General features: G+C 44.0%; 1 protein-coding gene across 5 annotated transcripts in view; it reads left to right on the forward strand.

Moving 5' to 3' along the window:
• Window positions 1–22,307, forward strand: part of LOC135223756 (lamina-associated polypeptide 2-like) — a 79,009-nt gene extending 56,702 nt beyond the window's left edge. For all 5 annotated transcript variants that reach the window (XM_064262551.1, XM_064262526.1, XM_064262542.1 and 2 more), the window contains exons 6-7: window positions 8,774–8,927; window positions 19,251–22,307. In XM_064262551.1, the coding sequence (XP_064118621.1) occupies window positions 8,774–8,927; window positions 19,251–19,415 (319 nt within the window). In that variant the 3' untranslated portion in view covers window positions 19,416–22,307. The remainder of the gene's footprint in view (window positions 1–8,773; window positions 8,928–19,250) is intronic.
• The last annotated feature ends 2,726 nt before the right edge of the window (window positions 22,308–25,033 follow it).

Raw genomic sequence — 25,033 nt, forward strand, 5'->3', positions numbered from 1 at the left:
TTACTCCTGCTCTGCCTTCTTATGCTCCCTATGTGGTTCAGGAGAAAAATAATAGGTAAATTGAGAAATATTAATCTTTTATTGGTTTGAAATATGTTGGTATATATTAGGGTGAAGATTGCATTCAACCTCCTACAGACTATTTGTTCCGATACGTAATACAAACCCTCGGTCCTTTAACAATAGGAAGGTAACTAGCGGCAGCTGGGACGGTCGTAAGCTTCGAACAAGGGGAGAACGGTAGTTAACTGCTTGTCCGATCGTGCGCGCGCCGCGCGCCCGGGCGGTGAAGAATCACTTTTGCTTTCGGCCGTGGTGTGACAGGACGTGTTCGTCATCGCTCTGCCCGCTATTTCGTCGTGTGCTTTGGATGTTTACAATTTCTTCTGACTGGTTTGTTTGTGGTCTTGAATGAAATTGTAAGTACTCTTTTTTCATTTTTCATTGAGTGAAGTGAATTAATTAATCATGGATCAAGAAGAGCTTTCGCCGCGCCCACCAGCTGCCCGTAGAGTGTGTCCCGGGCTGGAAGGGCGTAAATGCGGCAGATTCCGCTCTTACCCAGACATTGATCCTCATGAGTTATGTTATCGGTGTCGGGGGCGAGAATGCTCCCGAGCCGAACCATGTAATGTGTGTGTAAATTGGTCCGAGGCGCAGTGGGTGCTGTACGAGGGTAGGAAGAGGCGTAGGTCGACCAAGGAGTCGTCGGAAAGCTCTCCAGCGACTCCTTTGGTTACGGATACCTCGTCATCCTTCCTGCCTCCAGCTCAGCCCCCACGATTTGCGCCTTCCCCTGCGGGGGGGGTTTCGGAGTCCTTCTCCTCACTCGATCCGTCGAGTGTGGAGGAGGTGCCGATACCCGGATGTTCAATTGTATTCGGGGTCTTCCGTCCGCTCTGGGTGGGGTTCGTCCTCCCCCAAGCGTGAGGGTGCCCCTCTAACTGACCCGACTGTTCCTCCCTCAGGTGTACCTTCTATGAGTGACGACCTTGGACAGGTGTGGGCGTCGTTGGGACTGCAGGGCGCCCCCAGTAACCAGGGCTTGATTCAACGGCTAGCGGGGTCGGCAGTTGTAACTCATGGTGTAGTCACAACAACGACCAATACTGTGTCCACACCAGCGTACGCCGCCCCTCCTCATGTGGTGTACACGCAACACATTGCGTCGGTGACTCCAACGGCATCAATTCAAATGCCGATCGCTGCCGTACCTAAGAGGGGCGTGCCGCCGCCACCTGGGTTCTATGTGCTGCCGACTCCCGACTTTCGCTGTCCCAAAAGTTCGCCCCTGGATCTACCGCCCGTCCCAATGATGAGTTTGGCTGAAATGGAGAGGTCTGTGACGCCGGACTATGCTGCCGTACCTGCCGTACCTGCAGCGAGTGTTGCTGGCCCAGCCCCTCGCGCCGCTCCTACGAAGCGCGCGGTGCGGGACGCTCATGCTGATGTTGCTGCTGGTGCTGGTCCTGCGGGTGCTGGTCCTATTGGTGCTGGTCCTGCTGCTGCTGGTGCTGCTGGTGCTGGTCCTGCTGGTGCTGGTCCTGATGGTGCTGGTCCTGCTGTTGATGTTCCTGCCGTGCCTGCCCCTGCCCACGTCGCGTCTCGTCATGGAGGTGCTGCACCGGTCTCAGGTCTTTCCGGACAGGATCAGTCGGGGCGTGTTGCTTCGGCAATTGGCCCGACTTTTCCGTGGATGGAAGACCTGACGTCCGTCCTGAGAGAGCTGACGAAGAAGAGGAAGAAGAAGAGGAAGGTGTCGTCGTCGTCTTCATCGTCTTCTTCGTCGTCTGTTGCCGCCTCTCCCCCTTCGACTTCTAAGGCTTCCAAGCCGAAGAAGAAGAAGGCTGCCTCCTCCCCCCCTAAGAAGGCTCCTGCGGGACCTTCGAAGGGCCCGTCTCGCTCTGGCGTGACGGGGGGTGCTTCTGCTGGTCCTCCTGTTCCCTCGGGAACAGGGCCCGTCTCCTCTTCTGAGAAGAAGAAGAAGACGGGGACCAAGGATGTGCTGGCTACTGCTGGTACATCCGCGCCTGGTCTTGGTAGCACTGCTGCTAAGCCAGGTACCGGCTCGACTTCTCGTTCGCGAGAAGGTCCGAGTGTACGGTCGCCTTCGGGCGACCGTGCAGCCAAAGTCAAGACGCCTGAGCTTGCTCACCGTCATGACAGAGGCACGGAGCAGAAGACTGTTGAGAGTCGCGCAAGTGACTCTCGCCAGGCCAGCGGCCGCTCTCGTAGCGACCAGCCGGTACCTCGGGTTGACGTGACGGTCTCTGACCGGCCACGGGTTGAGGCTGGGAAGAGGTCCCCTCGACCAACGGCACCAGCTTCGGCTGGTACCAGCGGTTTGACGTGCCGTGAGGACGCTCACCGGTCTCACCGCGAAAGCGAGCTCTGCAGATCACCTGACCGCCGCTCCCACAGGGACCGGACGGAGACGGTGGCCACCAGCAGCTCGTCTGACGCACGGGACCGGGGTCGACGTGCTCAGTCGAGCCGCTCGCCACAGGTGAGCGGCACGACCAGGCCTGCAGATCGATCCCCACCGCGGGTTGGTGATCGGCTGCAGCCCCCCACGTACGCTGGTCCTGCCAGCGAACGGGGGGGGAGCGTCAGGTCTGTCTCTCCTATACCTTCAACTTCCTCGGGCTACACCGGGAAGAGCGAGGTACCTAGAGTGATCGTGAGAGGTGCGCCGCTCACGATCCCTCCCCACGACAGCCGGGACACGAACCAGGCATGGTCTTAGGACCAGCCAGGTCGTACGCGCAAGTGGTTGGAGGCGACCGTCAGGGGTCTGTTGCTGTTCCTCCTTCTGAAGGAGGAGGGTCTCGAGAGCTGCTCCTGTTGGAGGGACTGGACGGTCCTACTCCTCAGGACGCTGTGACTCCTGAGATCCAGAGGAACTTTGCCCAGGTTATTGCGCTGATTCGTCAGCACAACGACCTGGGGGAAGGATCGCCGCTACCACCATCTGAGCCCACGTCCCGGCTCGAGTCATTTTGGGGCCCGAAGAGGGAACCCAAATTGACGGTGGGACTGCCGCGATCGGAGCTTGCAGACTCAGTCCTTGACCAGGTGGAGAATTTCGTCTCAGGACGAGAGGACTCACTTAAGTCAGGACGGTCTTCCAAGCTACTTCCTCCTCCTCTGCAGCGACAGCGGAAGTTCTACGTGCCATCAGTGGATCCAATACCGCCCAAACAGGTTAACCCGGAGCTAGCTAGGCTAACTCCAGGTGTGTCCCTGCAGCAGCTCCTGTCGGAGAACTTGTGGTTCTCGCAGCAGGAGGCACTGGGCCTGGAAGCTACCGCTATGGCGGCTTTCCAGGCAGTCTCTTGGTTGGATCTGTGGTCCCTCACAGTATCCAAGGTCGCGGCCGACGCCGGGGGCGCTGCCCTCGAAGACGACTCCGACTTCAGGAGACTGTGCCAGTCTGGAGGTAGGGGGCCATCTCCTACCTCGCCCATCAGACGGCAAACCTGTGGGCCAACTTGGTTCTCCGTCGTAGGGACGCTGTCCTTACACGAGTAGCCAAGGGGGCCGGGCGTGAGGCGGTAAATGGACTCCGTAACGGACCAATGAAGAGTTCCTCCGCTCTCTTTCCCGGAGAGATGGTGGACGCTGCGGTGGAAAGACGGCGCACTGATGACAGTGACCGTCTGGTTCACCAGGCAGTTACGAAGGTTTCTGGGCAACCTCGTACAACTGCGGCTAAGCCTAAGAGTTTAGCTAGCGCTTCCTCGGCTGCTAAGACGGCTGCTCCATCGAAGCCCCGAGGAAAGACTCTTCCTGCTTCAACTTCTGGTAAAGGATGCCGTAACCAGCCCTCCTCCCAGCCCTCCTTTCCCCGAGGAGGTGCTGGGAAGAAGTCGAAGCGAGGTGGGAAACGCTAGGGACGGCGTTCCCCCTCACCAGCTTCCGAAAGTGGGGGGGTGCCTGGCGAGCCATTGGGCAACTTGGCAGCGCTACGGTGCCGAGACCTGGATAGTAGACGTCCTTCGGGAGGGATATCTACTACCCTTCGAATCTCGGCCACCCCTCACCTCCAACCCGGTCCATCTGCAGACATATGTTCTGGGATCCTCAAAGGACGACGCTCTTCGGCAGGAGATCAAGACCATGCTGACCAAACGAGCTGTGAGTCGTAGTGGATCGGTCACCGGGCTTTTACAGCCGCCTTTTCTTAGTGGAAAAGGCATCGGGGGGCTGGCGCCCGGTGATAGATCTCTCTCCCCTGAACCGATTTGTTCGCCAGACTCGGTTCAAGATGGAGACGGCACGTTCCGTGCTGGACTCCATCAGGGAGACGACTTCATGCTTTCAGTGGACCTGAAGGATGCGTATTTTCAAATACCCATCCATCAGTCCTCCAGAAAGTACCTCCGCTTCATCTTCGACGGGACGGTGTACCAATTCAGGGCACTTTGCTTCGGTCTCTCAACCGCCCCACAGGTGTTCACGAGAGTGTTCACGCTGGTGTCTGCTTGGGCCCATTCGCACGGGATACGTCTTCTGAGGTATCTCGACGATTGGCTGGTCCTGGCGAGCTCCCGCTCGCAGTTGCTGCAGGACAGGGATCGACTTCTAAAGTTTTGTCGCGATCTGGGGATCGTGATAAACTACGAGAAGTCCGATCTCGAACCCAAGCAGAAGATGAAGTACCTGGGTATGCTGATCGATACGGTAGCAGCTCAAGTCCGCCCCGCAGACTTGAGGATCAGCAAATTCAGGGAGGCAGCCGGCCGGTTCCTGTCTCGGCAGGAACAGGCAGCTCAGCAATGGCAAGTCGTGATCGGCCACCTGTCGTCACTCGAGAAGTTAGTTCCTCACGGACGTCTTCACCTGCGGTCTCTTCAGTGGAGACTAAGGGAGAGTTGGTCACAGGTAAAGGATCCACCTTACTTCCCCGTGTCCATCACGGAGAAGGTGAGGCAGGACCAAGCCTGGTGGCTCGACGACAGGAACCTCTTAAGAGGGGTGCCTCTACGCACTCCCCCCCCGGAGATGCTGCTGTTCTCAGATGCATCGACCGAGGGATGGGGCGCACACCTGGAGGAGTTGCTGGCTGCAGGTGTGTGGGACCATCACGACAAGCACCTTCACATCAATGTCCTAGAACTCAAGGCGGCGTTTTACGCTCTCCAAGAGTTCCAAGACCGCTTGATGGGACACTCGGTGGTGTTGATGTGCGACAACACCACAGTAGTGGCATACGTCAACAAGCAGGGGGGCCTAGTGTCTCTCCCGCTACACCAGTTGACTGTGCAGGTGCACGAGTGGGCCACGGCTCACTCAATAGAGCTGTCAGCACGCTACATTCCAGGCAAGAGGAATGTAGTAGCAGACAAGCTCAGCCGTCGGGATCAGGTAATAGGGACCGAGTGGTCCCTACACCCAGAAGTGGCGGAAAGGCTCTTCAACCTGTGGGGGCGTCCGGTCATAGACCTGTTCGCCACCCGGCACAACAAAAAACTTCAAGTTTTTTGCTCAGCCGTGCCGGACCCATGGGCAGCTGCAGAGGACGCTCTCCAACACCCTGGGACAACCTCTTCGTCTACGCCTTTCCTCCCTTTTTGTCTGATTCGGAAAGTGATCAGCCGAGCGCTGGTCACTCCCAATCTCAGGATGATCCTGGTGGCTCCCAAACGACCTCAAGCCGTTTGGTATCCGGACCTGCTGGCTCTTCTTGCGGAAGAACCGAGAGAGATGCCCCACTGGCACAACCTTCTAGCCCAGCCACACGTAGAGCGGTACCACCGAGCAGTCCAGTCCCTACAACTTCACGGCTGGCTGTTATCCACCATCTCTTGCGAACGAGAGGCTTTTCTCGCAGCGCAGCAACAGAGATGGCTGGACACGTCATACAGTCCTCTGCAGCTGTGTACCAGGGGAAGTGGGCCGTCTTCTGTGGTTGGTGTCGTAGACGGGGTCTATCTCCTCTCAGAGCCACTCTTCAGCAGGTAGCGGATTTCCTCGTGTTTCTTCGCCGAGAGAAGCTCCTCTCAGTACCCACAGTTAAAGGATATAGAGCCGCCCTGGCGCTCGTCCTAAAACTGAGGGACTGGACATCTCGAACTCGTTCGAGATCTCCTTGCTAATGAGGAGCTTCGAAAGGTCTTGCCCACCCAGGGAACTCAGGCCCCCTGAGTGGGATGTGACTCTCGTCCTTAGGAGTTTGACTCGAAGACCATTCGAGCCACTCCGAGAGTCGTCAGACAGGGATCTGACCCTCAAGACCCTCTTCTTGCTGGCCCTGGCATCGGCGAAGAGAGTAGGGGAACTTCATGGTCTGTCCTTCAATGTTAAACATTCCAGGGGCTGGGGATCTGTGACGCTCGATTTCGTCCCGAATTTCGTAGCTAAGACTCAGAATCCGTCGATCCCTGACGACATGTTCGAGTCTTTCACGATCCCCTCCCTAATGGATTTCACCGACAACGATACGGATGAGATGCTGCTTTGTCCTGTGAGGGCGCTACGGCGCTATCTGAAGAAAACTCGACACCTCAGGCCTGAGTGTCGACGCCTCTTCGTTAGCACTGGGGTGACCAAGAAAGAAGTATCCAAGAACACGCTTTCTTTTCTGGCTGCGTGAGGTGATCAGGAGAGCGTACGAGGCTGATGGTAGTGACGACATCCGTACGCTCCGACCGAGAGCCCACGAAGTCAGAGGTATTGGACCCTCTTTGGCGTTCCGTAAGAACTTCTCCGTGGCGCAGGTCCTGAAGGCAGGTGTCTGGGCCAACCAGACTACCTTCACGTCTTCTACCTTCGGGATATTGCCCACAAGTCCTTGGATACTTTTTCCCTTGGGACCTGTGGTGGCTGCTCAACACGTTGTGTAAGCTTACCCAGCACCCGAGCAGGCAGAACAGCATCGATTCCTGGTGTGACTGTAGGAATGAATGGTTGAATGAGAGTGCGACTGGCTTCTCTTCTCCATCTTTCTCTCTCTCTACCTGACCTGTGGGCAGAGGGTCATGGTCATCACCATGCTGGAAAGGAATCCGATGCAGGTAAGCTACTCGACCGAGCCCCAATCTATCCCTTTAGTTAGGGATAGAAGCAAATATCCTCCACTCCCTCCAACAAGGGGGAAGGAGTGGATGCCTACTTGAGACAAACCCATAACTTTATGTTGGCTCCTGTACAGGAACAAGTTCTTGCAATGCTGGTACGAAGAGATACGCTTGCCTCTCTCTTAGTACTTGGCTCAGAGGTCTGACCATTGATCCTGCGGTGCACACCCCGATCAATCGGACAGAGGTTTGGATCCCTCCCTTGCTCTTACGACCAGGGAGGCATTCCAAGGTTGGACGAACACCAGTCTGTTCACCAAAAAGACTCAGATTCCACCCACCAAGAAGTGAGTCTTCCTATTGTTAAAGGACCGAGGGTTTGTATTACGTATCGGAACAAATGACAATTTGTCGAAAATTGCATTTTTCCTAACTATACAAACCTGAGGTCCTTTACATATAGTCCCACCTCATACCACCCCTCACTCTGCAACTTTTTGCATGGGCCTAAAGCAAAAGTGATTCTTCACCGCCCGGGCGCGCGGCGCGCGCACGATCGGACAAGCAGTTAACTACCGTTCTCCCCTTGTTCGAAGCTTACGACCGTCCCAGCTGCCGCTAGTTACCTTCCTATTGTTAATGGACCTCAGGTTTGTATAGTTAGGAAAAATGCAATTTTCGACAAATTGTCATTTTTGGTTTCCCCTCATGAGAGAGGTGGTTTTGAAGCCTTAGTCTGTAACCTGCCCTCTGGACTGCCCTGCAGCTGTTTGTCTTTTCTGCAGGTAGGGAGCCATGGCATGTCTCAGGGACTAGGTCTGGGCCCTTTAGCCACCTCTGAACCTGAACCATCTTCTACCTCAAATTCAACACTTTATTGGCTTATATATCCTTTTGGGGAGAGGAGTGATAGGGATATGTGTGTGAACTGGTATAGGGATCATAGATATATTACATTTACTTCAGTAGCTGTCCGTCAATTCTTGTTAGGCTTACTCACCCCTGTATTGCCCCCAGTTTCAGATGTTAACCCTCCCCCTCTTACTCATTTTTCCCTTTTATCACCTCATACTTGTCACCTTTTGGTAATCGCCTCTTAAAGTGTTGTGCAGATGGTTCTGGCTGTTGTCCATGTTCCGTGGTGATGTCATGCAGGAACACTACATTCTGCCACCCAGCCATCTAGGTCTTATCATCAGTATTCAGTGATGTCATTGCTGGTGTTCCCTGCTATATTTTCTGTGGAATTTATCACTTCACTATCTTCATCCATTGCTTTGCTGGTTTCTACCATCCCGGTCCTTCCTTAGATGCAAGGGTATTCAACCCCTGATTTGGTTGATTTTCTTCAGTTTTTAAGACATGTATAGTTCTCATTGTTCCTCTCTCTCTTTTGCCAAAGATAAATCCGTTGACAGCGCTCTTATAGTAGGCACATTAACAAGAAAAGTCTTTGTCTTTGGAAAAGGGATTAACAGATGAAAGAGAAAGCTAGTAAAGTACATTTTTAAAGTTAACTGGCTCTGCACCTAATACACTGTAGTGTGCCCACAACAGCGGTTGTGGAATGAGTGCATAGGAACCAACCGTAATATAATTTTCTAACTTAGAAGAATTCCAACAAATAATGTACAGTTACAACGTCTAAACTAACCGTAAATGTTGTCTACATGTTTACAGTCGACAAAAAGGGAAAGTTCAAACATATACTTCAGTTTGAAAATTGCTGTATTTATCTATCTTATTTTTTTCAGTGGGCTGATAAATGCTACTGGATCTACAATTTCTACTGAAGAGGAAGAAGAACAAGAACAGGACAGAAAAAGCAAGATATCCTTGATTGTGCGCCTCCTTGTCAAGTTGTTGTTCCTTGGACTTATTATTGCTCTTATTTTATACATTTATCAGGTAATGTATTATTGGATTTTTTTTATTCTCTCTCTGATAACTTTCATGTAAGTTGCATCTTACATTTCCACATTTGCCTCAGCATCATCATGAGTTGCATACAAACATTAATATCAAATTTTGCTAAAGAATGTTGTATTCTTTTTTATTATATAGGTATCATATATATATTTTTTTTATCCAGATTATGAGAGAGAATGTGTGAAGGGTTAAGTGCAGTTAATGTGAGGATTTCTTGTAGTATTCTTATTACACTGTGCTCGGTTGGTAATCAACATGTCTTCCTAATGTAAAGGACTGATAGTTTGTATGTCGTTTAGGAACAAATCACAATTTTTTTTTTTAAAGTAAATTGTATATTTCTGAACACTACAAACCTGATGTCCTTGACACACAATGCCCACCTCATGCCACCCCTCTTTTCTGCTATTCCTGGGCCAAAAGCAAAGTGAATACATACGCTCAGGAGGGCAGAAATTTCCCCTCCAAAATGGTAGTTCAACTACCAAACTAACTTGCTATGAAAGTCTAGCGGCCATTGCCAGCTACGCTGTGATTCCTAATGTAAAGGACTGATGGTTTGTATAGTTAAGAAAAATACAGTTGTTCATATACGAAACAAACCTTCGGGCTTAACATTAGAATTTACTAGCGCCAAGCTGGAAACCGATAGAATTAAAATTAAACTTGTGAGATCCAGGGACTATTGGCATCTATACCAGGTCACGGGGCATTTATTACCCAGAATGCCCTCGGCTTCCCGTGACCTACCAGTTATCTTTCTACCACCTTTAAGATAGGACGTGTTTACTGTCTATCTGTTTAAAGCCGGTTTTAGTTTGCCCGTTTTTATCTATTTCACTTACATTTTTCTTGTTAATTTTCTTTTTCTGAGTGTGATGTGTAAGTGGTGAGATGGAGATTTTTGCTTCACCATCGGGATCTTCTTCCGTTTCGAAGACAAGACAAAGGAAATGCCCTGGAGTCAGTGGCTTTTCGTGTTCAAGATTCCTAGCTTCGGTGTCAATGGATTCTCATCCAATGTGTAGTAGGTGCAGAGAAAATGTATGTACTAATCCTTGTTCTGTTTGTCACGGTTGGTTGGTGGAACAGTGGAGGAAGTTATATGAGAAAGGCCAGTACAAAAGAAAGGAGACGACGCCATCTTAGGATGACCAAGCGTTGCCGGCTTCTTTTGTATCGGCAATACACCAGACTGCTCCATATGTTTCGTCACCTGCTTTTGATTTGTCCCACACCTCTTCGGTTTCTCTTAGCGGTTTGTTATCGTAAACTCCAGGAGGGGTTTTGGGTAATTTTATGCATGATATTTATGCTCCGTTGTTCCTGGCAGGGAGAGGGGGAGCATCACCATCTTTGTTCCAGGTGCCGGCTCCTGACGCGAACAGGATGGAAGGTACGTGGGCGGCACTAGGCCTACCAGGCGTACCAACCTTGGAAGATTTGCTGTCGCATTATATGGCGTCACGATTCCAGCAGAGTCCAGCAGCGCTGAATATTCCTCATCCCCCTGGCTTGCACTTTAAGGGAAATAATGCCGGGGCTATATCAACAACTTCAATGTTTACAGCGATGCAGAACGTTGGAGGTAGTTTTGCTGCAAACGCAGGGATGCCAGCAGCAGCTGCCCAGTCTGTCCCTACAAGATTGGTGACGTCACAGCTGACGTCATACACCAACATGGCAGACGCAATGATGTCACAGCCTACTGCTTCTCGGTCTACTTCGCTGCCTCCGGACCCAAATACGCTTCCTGACTTGGTGTTACACACTGTAATGAAGAAATTACAGGATCTAGAGAAGAAAATTAATAAGAAAGACAAAAAGAAAAGGTGTGATTCGTCTTCTTCCTCTAGCTTGGCATCATCACTAAGTTCGATGACGTCACGCCGTGTACCAGTCAAGCGTTGGAGGATACGGGATTTCGTGACTGATCCTCGGGCCAAGAGGAGAAGAGTAAATTCATCTTCATCTTCGGGCCAGGACTGTCACATCCCAGTCAGCAAGAAAGGCAAGAAGTCAGTGGCTGGTAAGCTCAAAGCTAGCTGACGAAGCCATTTACAAGAGTTGCCAGTAGAGACTACAAAGAGTCTAAGAGTGACTACAATGCTGTTGGCAAAATCGACGTTAGGGCTGAAAAGTGCAGCAAAGGATAGAGCACAGATACTGGTTTCGCCTGTAAGACCGTTTAAAATACGGAGAAAGGATGAAAAGGCTCCTATTAAAAGAACGAAGAATAGATAGTTGGCAACCTCGTCTGATACGTTGGTGGAAGGCGCTGTCTGCCTAGATGAAGGATCAAGGCAGAATTCTCTGATGGTCATTGGAGACGATATCAGTCGTCATGGAGATGAAGTTAGCTTGGTTTCGCGAGACCCTTCATCTTGGAGGTATAGGCAAGAATCTTGCTCTAGATCCGTGAACAGAGGAGTGAGGCGGTCTCGTTCTCCTGCTGACTGTTCGGGATCGAGCCGTCAGCGGCCATCAGAGATCAAAGAGGCTGCAGCCGTAGGGCCAGACGGCCACGAATCACCCGGACGTTTGTCAGGGGATAGGAGTGAGATAGCGTCTCCTGTGGCTGAGTACAGTACACTAGAACCAGAGGAAGGAGAAAACCAAGAGTTTCTGGCTTCATATGCGGAGTTGATTGATTTGATTCGTAAACACCTGCCAGTATGCATTCTCCAGGGATTGTCAAGGCGTTTGGGTTGGAAAAGGATACCAAGTTGTCGTATGAATTGCCTTGTTTAAGTCATGCGGAGTCCGTTTTACAACATGTAAATGCACGGATTGCGGGAAGGGATAATTCCTTAAGATCAAATAGATCGTTTTAAGTTTATCCCTCCTCCAATGATGAAACATAGGAAATATTATACTGCACCGACAGTTCCTTTGCTATCTAGACAAATTAACCCAAATGTGGTAAGGTTAAGGCCTGGATTAACCTTAGATCAAGTTAAAATGAAATGCCCTTCGATGACTTGCCAAGAGGCTGCTAAGTTAGAAGCAACAGCTTCTTCTGTCTTTCAGACTGCTTCTTGGCTGGATCTTTGGTCAGCGACTAAGCCGCACTGTTGATTTGGATTCCCTGCTAGCAATGAGGAATGGGGATATCTTAGTCGCAATTGCTGTTGCCAGAGGGCCAGATGCCATACTGGAAGAGGCTATAGATAGAAGAAGGATGGACACTTAACGATAGATTGGTACAGCAGGCAGTTAGAAAAACATCTAACAGTCAAGCTAATCCTATGGAGGTAAGGCAGCAGCAAATACCTCGAAAGAAGCCAGTGAGGCATAACATCCCTAATAGAGCAACAAGACCTCCTTCCCCAAAGAAGATAGCTCATCGGCCCTTTCACAATAGAAACAACAGAGGAAGGGGGATTAGGGGAAGAGGGAGAGGCTCAAGACAATGGGATGGGCGCCTCTCATCACTCAGCCACACCAGTGGGGGTTTGCCTGGCAAATCACTGGAAGGTGTGGCAGGAACTGGGAGCAGAGCAGTGGTTGGTGGATGTTCTCAGGGTCGGGTATTTGATTCCGTTCGAAGTATCCCCACCCCTAACAGAACAGCCATTATTTCACCTTGTTTATGCTCAAGAACCTCAGAAGGCTTTTATTCTGCAAGAGGAAGTGAAGAAGATGATGGAAAAAGGGGCTGTGGAACAAGTATCCATTCCGTCAAAGGGGTTTTACAGCAGGATTTTCCTTGTACCCAAAGCCAACAGGGACTGGAGGACAGTAATAGACCTGTCAACATTGAATCTGTTTATAAGAAAAACCAGTTTCAAAATGGAAACTCCAAAGACGGTTCTACAAGGACTTTATGCTGACAATCGACTTGAAGGACACATACTTTCAGATCCCAGTCCATCAGTCGTCCAGGAAATTTCTCCGCTTCAGTCTTGCAGAGAAAGTTTTCAAGTTCAAAGTCCTGTGCTTCGGATTGACAACGTCCCCTCAAGTTTTTACAAGAGTGTTCACTCTCGTGTCAACATGGGCGCATGCTCAGGGGATCAGACTTATAAGATATCTAGACGATTGGCTGGTGATAGCAAAGTCCAGAGAGAAATTACTCGGGGACAGGCGACCCTGCTACAGTTGTCACAGCTTAGGTATTGTGATAAATCAGGAGAAGTCGCAGTTGGATCCAAGTCAACGGCTGGTGTATCTGGGAATGGTTATAGACACAATAAAAGCCAAAGTATTCCCCACAGACCAGAGAGTAGAGAAATGCAAGCAAGTGGTGAATGCCTTTCTGGAAAAACAAACACAGCCGACAAGACAGTGGCAGGTAGCACTGGGATTTCTAACTTCCTTGGAGAAGCTAGTACCACAAGGGAGGCTACACCTTCGATCTCTACAATGGAGGATGAAAGAGTTTTGGTCAGCAATAGTAGATCACCCGTACGAGCAGATTCCCTCGTCGGCAGAAGTGAGGGAAGACTTGCTGTGGTGGGTGAAGGACAACAATCTGACAGTGGGTGTTCCCCTTCAGCAACCCTCACCGGATCTCTTGCTGTTCTCAGATGCGTCACTAGAAGGTTGGGGAGCCCATATGGAGGAGCTGATGGTTTCAGCAAAATGGAGTGGCGGGGACAGAACTCCATATAAGCGTGCTGGAGTTAAAAGCAGCGTTTCTAGCATTACAGGAATTCAGGGAGAGGGTGAAGGTGCAATCAGTGGTATTGATGTCAAACAACAACACAGTAGTAGCTTACATAAACAAACAAGGAGGTCTAGTTTCTCGACAGTCACATGTGATTACAGTTCAACTTCACCAGTGGGCTATAGAGAACCTAGTAGACATCAGGGCCAGATATATTCCGGGAAAAAGAAACATAGTGGCCGACAAGTTGAGCCGCACGGATCAGATCCTGGGAATAGAGTGATCCTTGCACCAACAGGTAGTGGACAGGATGCTCATGTTGTGGGAAAGACCGATCATAGACCTAGTCGCAACCAGGTACAACAAAAAGTTGGAAGTGTATTGTTCGGTAGTCCCAGATGTAAAGGCAGTAGCAGAAGATGCGCTACAACACCCATAGGACAATCTGGACGTTTACGCATTTCCTTCATTTTGTCTAATCCATCAGGTTCTGAACAGGGTAATGCAGTCTCAGAACCTCAGAATGACTCTGGTAGCTCCTTTATGGCCAAAGGCAGAATGGTTTCCAGACCTCTTGGAACTCCTAATAGACGTGCGGAGAGTTTTACCCCCTTGGAACAACCTACTATGTCAGCCGCACGTGGAGAGGTACCCCCGGTCAGTGAAGTTCCTTTCACTTCACGGGTGGAGACTGTCAAGTATCTCCTGTGAGCGAGAGGGTTTTTGCAAAAAGCAGCAGCGCAGATGGCAGGAAATATCAGAAAGTCATCGGCAGCAGTATACCAAGGAAAATGGTCAGCATACTGTGATTGGTGTCGTAGAGGGAACTTGTCTCCACTTGGTACCACTATTCAGCAATTAGCAGACTTTCTGATATATCTCGGGACAGAAAGGCATATGTCTGTATCTGCGGTGAAGGGGTACAGGGCTACTCTAGCCTCGGTCTTACGCATGGAAGTTGTGGACATTTCATTTTCATGGGAGTTGGCCATGTTGATGAAGAGCTTTGAGCAGTCATGTTCGCCAAAGGAACTAAAAGCCCTAGATAGGGATTTGACCATGGTACTGAGTAGTCTGACAAAATCCCCGTACGAACCACTAAGGCAGTCCACAGATAGTAGCCTGGCCCTGAAGACAGTCTTCTTATTGGCCCTAGCTTCAACCAAAAGGGTGGGGGAACTACATGGCCTGTCATATATCGTAAAGCACTTAAGAGGTTGGAAGTCAATGGTATTCAAGTTTGTTAAAGAAAGCGTGGCCAAAACTCAAAACCCATCAATAGTGGACGGTAGATTCGACTCCTTTTCCATACCTTCTGTGGCAGTTTTCGTAGACAATGACAAAGAAGAGATGCTTCTGTGTCCTGTCAGGGTAATAAGAGAGTACTTAGGAAGGACAAGGCACTTCAGGCCGGGGTGCCAGAGGTTGTTCGTAAGTACAGGAAGAGAAACGATCAGAAATGCCTACATGACAGAAGACAGGGGGTCAGATAGCCAGGAGAGGGCTAGGGCTCATGACATCAGAGGCTTGAGTGCTTCTTTGGCATTCAAGAAGAATATGTCTGTGGAGAGAATTCTGAAAGCTGGTGTTTGGAAACGCTAAACAGCTTTCACTTCCTTGCATTTAAAAGATGTTGCTCATAGATCCTTGGATACTTTTTCCTTGGGTCCAGTGGTGGCGGCCCAGCAAGTGGTATAGCTCATCCTGTACCCCTGGTGGGTCAGTTTGTGTCTAGTTTAAGATGAAGGTATGAATAGTTTAAGATGAAGGTATGAAAGTAGAATGTATGAGATGACTGGTCTTTTTTCTTTACTACTTTCTTTCTACTCCTTTACCTACGGGCAGTATGAAGGAGAGTACCATCATAAGCTGGAACGGACTAGATGCAGGTGAGGTGGTCAGCCATACTGTAAAGTTATGTTAGAGTATAGTATACTTTTCAGTAGCAACACACCCCTCTCAGTAATAGGGAAGAGAGGGGTGATGGTAGATCCAGATACAAGGGACAAGAGTGGTTTATGAGAATGGAAGGTCCTCTATTTTCCCATAGTTAATAAACCATGGCATGGTACCAGCACCCAGTGAGGGAAACCAATAGATTCTCTTATATCTTTGGTTCAAGGGTTTATAGTCCATTCTCTTGGAATACTCCTAATATTCGGAAATGGACATAGGTGGCAAACTCCCAGTCAATTATAGAGACTTACCTCCCTCCAATAAGTAAGTCTATCCTAATGTTAAGGCCGAAGGTTTGTTTTGTATGTGAGCAAATCACAAATTTGTAACTAATTTGTATTTTTCCTAACTAACAAACCTGAGGTCTTAACAGCTAAAGGCCCACCTCGAACCACCCCTCTAGCAGTCTAAACTGGGTTAGAAGTGTAACTGGTAGGTCACAGGACGCTGAGGGCATTTTGGGTAATACATGCCCCGTGACCTGTTATAGATGTCTATAGTCCCTGGATATCACAAATTTAATTTTAATTCTACCGGTTTCCAGCTTGGCGCTAGTAAATCCTAATGTTAAGACCTCAGGTTTGTTAGTTATGAAAAATACAAATTAGTTACAAATTTGTCATTTTACTTTTAAAAATTGTGATATTTAATAAAAATCTGTAGTTGGTGGTTGAATACATTTTAGAAGATATTTTGGGTTCATATCAACTGTATTCAAATAGATACACCAATGCTAAGCCTTGTACTTGCATGCATTCAAAACCATAGCTTCCAGAGAGCAAGGTGTAGTAGTTTGGGGAGCAGGTTCCTGCCCCAAAATTTACTACTTCAACCTCCCCAAAATAGACCCCACCACTTTTTCATCATGCTGAGATCGATTTCTGTCTATTTCTTGACTTTGTTACTCCACATATCAGGAAGATTACATCTCGGATAGTTCCTTCCTTTCCTATTAAATGTTTTTAGAAGTCATTTGTAAAAAGGATATAATTTGAACCAAAATACAATTCCATAAATTAAATTGTAATGAAGAAATTTTCCTATAGTCTTCCAATCTACTTTTTGCAGTGACACTTGACTGGTGCCAGTTTTAGTGCCCTTTTTTTTTTTCATTGGGTTAAACCTTTAAGTTTATCATTGCAAAGAGATACAAGAGAAAGAGTGGGAAGCTATTTTTCTGATTTAATTTAGTAGTGCAAAACTCAAATAAGCTATGGTGGTGCTTCCAACTATTATAAATTGTGTCCGCTGGTGGGGGAAGGTGCTGGACCAGCAATTTTAACCCAGAATGAGACTTTTTGACCTAACTGTTGTACCAGTTTGGTTTCCAAGCTAAAGATAGCTGGAAAGTGAGACTTTTACAGTATTATTATCTAATAAAAGTGGGCAACATAGAGTTGCTTGCAAAATAAGCAACCAAATATTTCCTATTTCTGAAGAAAACTCTTTTAAATATATCATTTTGAAAATATATCCATTTGGTATAACATTTTTGTTTGTTTTACATAGTTATGATTGAAATATTGCATGAGAAAATAGTTATGATTGAAATATTGCATGAGAAAATAACATAAGAAATATACAGTATAATAATTATACTGTATATTTATTATATTATAATATAATTATTATATTTTAAGAAATTGGTATTTGTAAATAATCAACCAAGATTTTTACAAGCATTTGTAGTGGCCACTATATTGGTAATAAAGAGGGGAAGACAGCAATGGAGTAGTTGCTTGAGAGAGGTCAAAGTATAACAATAAGGAAGGTAGATGTTATAATATAAAAATAAATGAGTATAAAAATAAGAAATGAAGAAATATAATACAGTAGTACCTCGAGATACGAAATTAATCCGTTCCGAGGCGCCCTTCGTATCATGAGGTTTTCGTATCTTGGACCACATTTTACATGTAAAATGGCTAATCCATTCCAAGCCCTCCCAAAACACCCCAGTAAATTATATTTCCAGGCCTAAAACACATGTTCTAGGGTTACGACGCCGATCCGACGGAAGAAATATGACTCCAAAAAGGCAAAATACTGTACATACTTGAGTAATATTCAACTGCATGTAATGTTCAACCCCATTTTTACTGCATACGAGTATATTAGGACTTTAGCATATGTCCCTTAGCAATAAGCCTAGCCTATGTTAGCGGTTGCAACTGTAGCCTAGTCTATGATTCTGACATCTAAACCTAAGAAGCTAAAAGCTTAGAATATGCCAATAAAATGTATAAATAATCAGTATGTACTCATTTCAAATAATTATTAATTAATCATTAACTATAATGCAGAAACAAACAAAAAAAAAAAACCTTCCAATCGATTGTTTACATTCAACTCTTACCGTCTTACGAGTTCCGAACGAACGCCAAGCAATCACTTTTCCTAGGACACAGTAAGCCATAAATTTTCATTATCTCTCTTCAACTAATGAAACTACCAAACAGTATAATAACCGTTCATTTCTATTCTTTATTCTATCTTTACCTAATGGAGATACCGAGTTACTGACAGCTATAATGAAACATATACGTTACGTAATATTAAAACAGAAGAAGAATTCTAAAAAATACGTATTTGTTGGCAGTCTGATTTATTTTATATTTTATATCTAATTCACAATTTTTTATTAATTGTATTGCATGTACTCATTTCAAATAATTATTAAGTAACCATTAACTATAATAAACAAACAAAAAAAAGCTTCCAAACTTCTGTTTACATCCAGCACTTATGAGTATCGAACGATCGCCAAGCAATCACTACACAGTAAGCCATAAATTTTCATTCTCTCTCTTCAACTACTGAAACTACCAAACAGTATAATAACCATTCATTTCTATTCTTTATTCTATCTTTACCTAATGTTTTTTTTTTTTTTTTATTAAATGTGTTGCATGAATAAGTTTTTCAATTTACAGCATCCTTTTACCAGTAGAATACTTAAAGCACCAGGGGTAGATGCTGACCAATAGGAGAGCAGGATCTTATGGGGTGACTAGCATCAGGAACCAACGGGAGAGCGGGAGGATGGTGGCGAGTTTACTCAGCTGGCAGCGCGGGAGTTTTAAAATTGTTCTCGGTGGTCCGGGCGAATCTCGGGACTTTACAGCAACAACCTTTCGTATCTTGAAAACTTTTCGCATCTAGAGCTGTAAAATTTTTCGTATTTGCTTTCGTATCTCGAGTATTTCGTAAGTAGAGCCTTTCATATGTCGAGGTACCACTGTATGAGGGGAAATTGAGGTCATCTGAAACTTTCTATGATTGGAATGCATGTTAGGCTAGTCCCAAATCGGCAAAGTATGTATGGATGTACAGTATATCTAAAATAATTTTTTATAATATCTCTTTTTGCAGCTTTATCGAAACTTGTTCGCATGTTAACTTTTGCTTATAATCTCTGTATTGTATATGTTTACCAAGTATGCATTAAACTGACCACCAGAGCCCATGAGGTTTAACTGTGTTAATGCTTAGTGTCAATAGTTAAAATGTCCAGATTGTAGACCTGAAAATTTTTATTTCATTAGACTGGGCAGAGGATAGTAATTTCTGTGATTTTTTTTTTCTCTCTCTCTCTCTTCTCCTCCCTTCTCCTCTCTCTCTCTCGTCTCTCTCTCGCCTCTCTCTCTCTCTCTCTCTCTCTCTCTCTCTCTCTCTCTCTCTCTCTCTCTCTTTTTTAAAGGATGGTAGTTTTAATTATCTTACATTTTCCCTTTCAGAATGACCCTAGTGAAAGTCCATTTAAAGCTGTTGAGCAGTTAGCCCGTCAGGCTCTTGAAGCTGCTGTTGGAGAAGAGGCAAATGTAAAAGAGGAAGGAACTGTAGAAAGTGTTAAAGCCCCAGATACTCCTCCTCAGCTACAGGAAGTACCAGAAGTACATTAAATATGCACTTAAATGGATCTGTATTTTTCATTAAAAATATAAATGTATTTTCAGTGCTTTTATTTGTTTAAATTATAGATTTTTACAGGATCACTTTAAAAATATATGAATACTATTTGCTATGTATTCTGTTAAGTATACTACTGTATTATGTGAAATTGAAACATCAGTTGAAATTACTTGTACATTATTATTGATGTTCTGTCCCCTGTGTGACCTATCTAGAAATACACAAGGAATATTTTTTCCTGATCCATTTGAGGGAATTTCAAATTTTTATTTTATTTTTTTTCTGTTAACAGTCTACTTAGTCATTGCAGGACTTTCTGTATGATATTAACTCATATAATGCAAACCCTTTTACTGTGTATCAATACCACTTCCACTTTGGTCTGGATGGTAAAGCCATCAATTATATTTTTAATAGCTCTCTGTCTATAATGATTAAACAAAGTTGTAACATAAGATACAAATTTTTTTTTTCTACTGGTCGTATACTGCTCTATGATGGTGGTGTTACTATTCATCTAACACTAAGATGGCAAGAAAAGAATCTGGTGAGCTTACTTAAGGATCCTAAAAATTCTGGAAACTATTGGTCTCATTGTCTGCTCAAATGTATTCCTATGATGGTGCCACTGGCAAAGCCACAGTGATGTGAAAATCACATTGTGTGCACTTGTGTATTATATCTTTTTTATCGTTTTTATTTTGTCAAGTAGGCGGTTGTTAACAATGAAATGCATATCTAAGAATGTGGTTCATTGTAATGTGCTCAGTCAGAGGATTATAAATATTTGACAGTATTTTTTTGTATGTTTATTTTAAAAATTATTACTGGTACTCTTCAGATGTTCACAGGTAGTTAAGGATTGCTGGATTTGGCTTTAATTTGTGAGAGTTTATGTTTGTTATGTTATTAATACTGAGGTAGGGAAGCTTGGTTTCTATCCATCAGTTTCTTGAAAAATGTTATTGCAGATTGAAAAAATATCACAAACTGTCTTAGACATAGTTATACATAATTACATATTTCCACCGTTTTTCGTTTCTTTTGTTTATACTGTATTTATTGCCCTCAGTGGTACTCAAAGCAGATCTGTTGCTTTGATACTAAGGAAGAGACAATTATTTAGGTTTGAAAAGCAACTTTGGAAATTTTTCAAGAAATGTGGTGAATGTCTAGCATAAACTGTTCTCCTTGGTAGAGGCAGTATTAGGAAAGTTCAGTATTAAGGTAGCTATAGAATTTTTAGTGCATCCTAAATCACCTGTGAACAAGTAGTCTCAAATGATGCTTTTTTATGTCATATCTTGTTGAAGAATGATATCTGTTGGTATACTTATGAGTTTTTGTGTATGTTCACCATTGAGGAGATTATTTATATTTAGTACGTACATATTTTGTTGAAATTTTGTCTTGCCAACTGCCCTATTATGTTTTTTTTTGTTTTATTTTTGGGTAGGTTTTTTCCATTCCATGTTAGTTCATGTAATTTGATGCAATGGTTTAAGTTGAATTTCTGAATGCCTGTTTTTCTTCACCTTAAGACAAATTTTTTTGTACACCTAATAACTGAAAGTACAAGTATCAATAACGATAAAAAGTATTCGTATGAATTAAATCATTTTAAGGTCAATGTTAACTGTAGTTAAGTGAACCAAACATGAAATTTGCAATTTTTTTTATTTATTTATTTATTTTATTTTTTATTTATTTTATTTTTTATTTTTTATTTTTTATTTTTTGTACTTCCTGCAAGAGTTGTATGGTCCGTCATGAATAATAATAATAAGAGAGCTTTTATTTAAAGTCCAAAAGGAGTTATGTTAAGTCCTATGTCTACACTGTACATATATGATGAAGCTCCTGTTGATAGTTCAAAGCCCTGTTCATAATTTTTACAAGTTTTAGTGAGTTTGAGTTGTCATAGGTTTAGATCCTTTTTGCAACCTTGTTTTCTTATTAGTTTATAGCGAGTTTGCTGTGAGATTTGTCTTTGAGTGGTCTTTCTCTAATTTAGTTGGTAAGTTTGTTCAAAACAAGGTAATCTGAATATAATATTTTACTCTGGCAGTCAAAGCAAATTTTATACATTGTAGTTTAAGGAATTACAAGGCTATAATAAAGATGAATTTTACAGTAACACTGGTTTGCTACCTTAAACTTATTGGCAGTATGGTTGTCAAATATGATTTGTAACCATGCCACCATTAAAATTTTTATTTTCTGTTATGAATGTTGATAATTGTTAGGTTATTGTTCATATAAGCATTAAAGAACAAGAAACTGCTGGTGATAATTGTTAGGTTATTGGTCACATAGCCATTAAAGAACACAAAACTGCTGGTAAAATGACTAATGCTGCTGCAAGTCAAGTAAAGAATAACCATAATGAATACTTGAGATTCATTCTATTTGTTATTGTTTAACATTGAGAAATTCATATGGGTTGATTAATTGTTTTGTATTACGTAAATATCGAGTATTGTAAACAAACCCATATATTTTGTCAGTTGTCAACAATTGCAGTTTATCCAATGATTAAAATGAAGTTTTTAGGCAGTTATGATAGATGAAATAAGATCTATATGCATCTAAAATGTTAAACTGGAAGAACTCGAGGACTGGTGTAAACTATTCTTATTGCTGTCGTGGAAAGTAAATATTCTGGCCACGTCATGGTTTACAAAGACTTCAGCTTGTAATAGAATTAACTATAACTAAAGTCTCAAACCCTGTGGCCAAAGTAGATTTCTTATGACTAATTTTTTATAATAGAATATATGAGTCAAGTAAAAAGGCAGTAATGTGATAAGAAAGCTGACAGATAAATCTTGAGGAGAGTGAACAACTTTTCTGTATATTTTATATTAAAGGTCTTCATCAGACTACAATTATTTTACATCCAATTCATAAAAATGGGCTTAAAAGCTTCAAGTAGGATGCGCGGAGATCTAGACGAATGACTTCCATGTGGAAAGAATTTTGGTCAAGGACATCATTGCAAGTAATTCACCACTAAATGCAGAGCCAAAGGTTTTCAGTTAGTAAAAGTGAATATTTCCTCCTTGGAGATGTGTAGGTACATATGTGAATGCCTTGACTAATGAAAAATGAAAGTACCCATTAAAATTATAAGCAACACATAAAAACATTTGTCAAAGGCCTATATGGACAGATCCAGTTCTAAGCTCCATAGGGAGCTAGTGCCATCAGTGCACCTCATTAGGTACAATGTAGGCACTGATTCATAGTTCAACTGAAAGGTTTTCCTCCTGGGTCCTCCAAATGTGGGAGAGGGGAAATAATACTGACAAATCCAAAGGTACCCCCATGACTAGAGTAAGTGCTCCAATTCCTCTGATTATTTAACATTTTAAAACCAACTTATTTAATACTTTTAAAACCCATCAGTTTAGTAAATGGCAGGATTTGTGCAATGATTTATGATAACCGCTAGGAATTCAGCCCAATGTGGGAATTTCATTCCAAAATGAATGCCATATGGAAATGGTAATATTACAACTTTTGAGTTGGAGACACCTGTTTGTTTGTATGGTGTTTTTATGTTGCATGGAACCAGTAGTTATTCGGGAACAGGACCAACGGCTTTACGTGACTTCCGAACCACATTGAGAGAGATCTATCACCAGAAATGCACATCTCTCACCCCTCGGTAGAATGACTGGGAATCGACTAGTAGCCACTGAGGTGCTGAGACAGTTTAACTGGTTGAGTGGAGGGGGGGGGGAACCCAGTTAATGACATCAGTGCAGTTCCTGCTGTGCAATGTAGCCATTACTTAAGGTTCTTTGCAGGGTCCCTTTGTCCCCTAGCTGCGACTGTTTTTATTCCTTTTACTGTACCTCCTTTCATATTCTCTTAACATCTTTCTGTCCACCCTCCTAACGATCCCTAGTGCAACTACAAGGTTTTCCTCCTGTAACGCCTTCAAAACCTTTTCACAATTACGTTCCATTGCTGAGTGGCCTTAGTTGCCCCAGTGCTTAGCATGGGTACCTAAATATAAATCGATCAATCATTCAATCACCCGTTTGACTTAGGTATTGGATGAATAACTATCATGGCCCAGTCTCAGAATGAAGATTCGGAATAACTAGCAATTAAACGTGCTAGTTTTATATTTTTGGAATTGAATCCTGTGAGGAATATAGCGAGAATCTTCAGTGTATAGGTTTGCACAATCCTTATACTTTTAGATATTGTAATTTAGTTAATGAAATCTATTGGAGCTCAATTTCCAAACTAAAGCCACCAGTATATTGCAAATTTTTGAAGCATTTGAAAAAAAATTAGGGTAATTTTTGTGTAAATACAAGGATCTTCCTCATTATTTTACAATATATATATATATATATATATATATATATATATATATATATATATATATATATATATATATATATATATATGTATATTATATATATATATATATATATATATATATATATATTATATATATTATATATCAATCAGTTATTAAAGCTGAAGAACTGCAATTATTATTGACTATGGCTACCAAACAAAGCCACTTAGGACTCAAAGCTGTGTTGTATTGCTGTACAGTAGTTGTATTCAAACTGCTAAAAGGGATAAAGTTGGACATTTTAGGAAGAAAAGGTGAAAGCGTTACAGTTGCAGTCATATGGACACGGTAAAACAACTTAATCTTGCACCTACAGGCTGAATAAGGGCGACAGGACAAATAATAGTGCAGGTTGGCTTTCTTGCTTTTCCCAAATATCCTTTTCCACTACTACCAGTAACACCGAGGGGAGGCAAATGTTAATCATGTCTGTTTATACTCTATTCCCATTGAATTCTTGAAATACTAATTTCAGACATTCTGTTTTGTTGCTGCAGAGTGAATATGAGGCGTGCATTAGGAGATTCAATAATTCTGTGAATCTCCTATATGTAGGACCTATCTATTCTAGAATATGGTTCCAGGAATCACTCTGGTTAATAAAAATTCGACAATGGATGTTTGTCATCTCAATACAGAAAGTAACCATATAAGATTTGCTAACCCCATTTTTTTTTGGATGTGAAGAGGAAAGAAGTCAACATTTTATTTGTTGAACACAATCCACAATATGTCAAACACCGAAGAAAACAGTATTATTTGAAGTGCACGTAAAAGATGTCCACTAAAAATTAACACTAGTTAGTTTTTCATTGGATTAAAAATCAGTCGGATGATATATGCTGTACTTCAGGCTTGTTTTTTTTAATGAAAATTCTTGTATGAAATTTATTTTCAACTCATGAATGATACTGCACAATACAGAGTATGTAATATGTTGTATTGACAAATTCTAGATGTGATTCATGATCATATCCATTATCTCGGCCTGAGGTCGGGTTGGTGGCAAAAGTCAAGTAGTATGTGGTATTAGAAATTTCTGGTTCCAACATGTGGTTGTTTAAGGAATAAATTTTACCCAATATAGTTCTATAATGATTTATTAGCAGGATATCGGGCGATGTTTCGTACCTACAGGCAAAGGTACGGTTTTAAGATTTCAATGTATAGGATTTTGGGAGTTTGAGTAAACTAAACAACTTTGGCTGAAAAGTTCCATTTGTATGT

The sequence above is a fragment of the Macrobrachium nipponense genome, chromosome 20 (genome assembly GCF_015104395.2).
Source record: "Macrobrachium nipponense isolate FS-2020 chromosome 20, ASM1510439v2, whole genome shotgun sequence".
Classification (NCBI taxonomy): Eukaryota; Metazoa; Arthropoda; class Malacostraca; order Decapoda; family Palaemonidae; genus Macrobrachium; species Macrobrachium nipponense.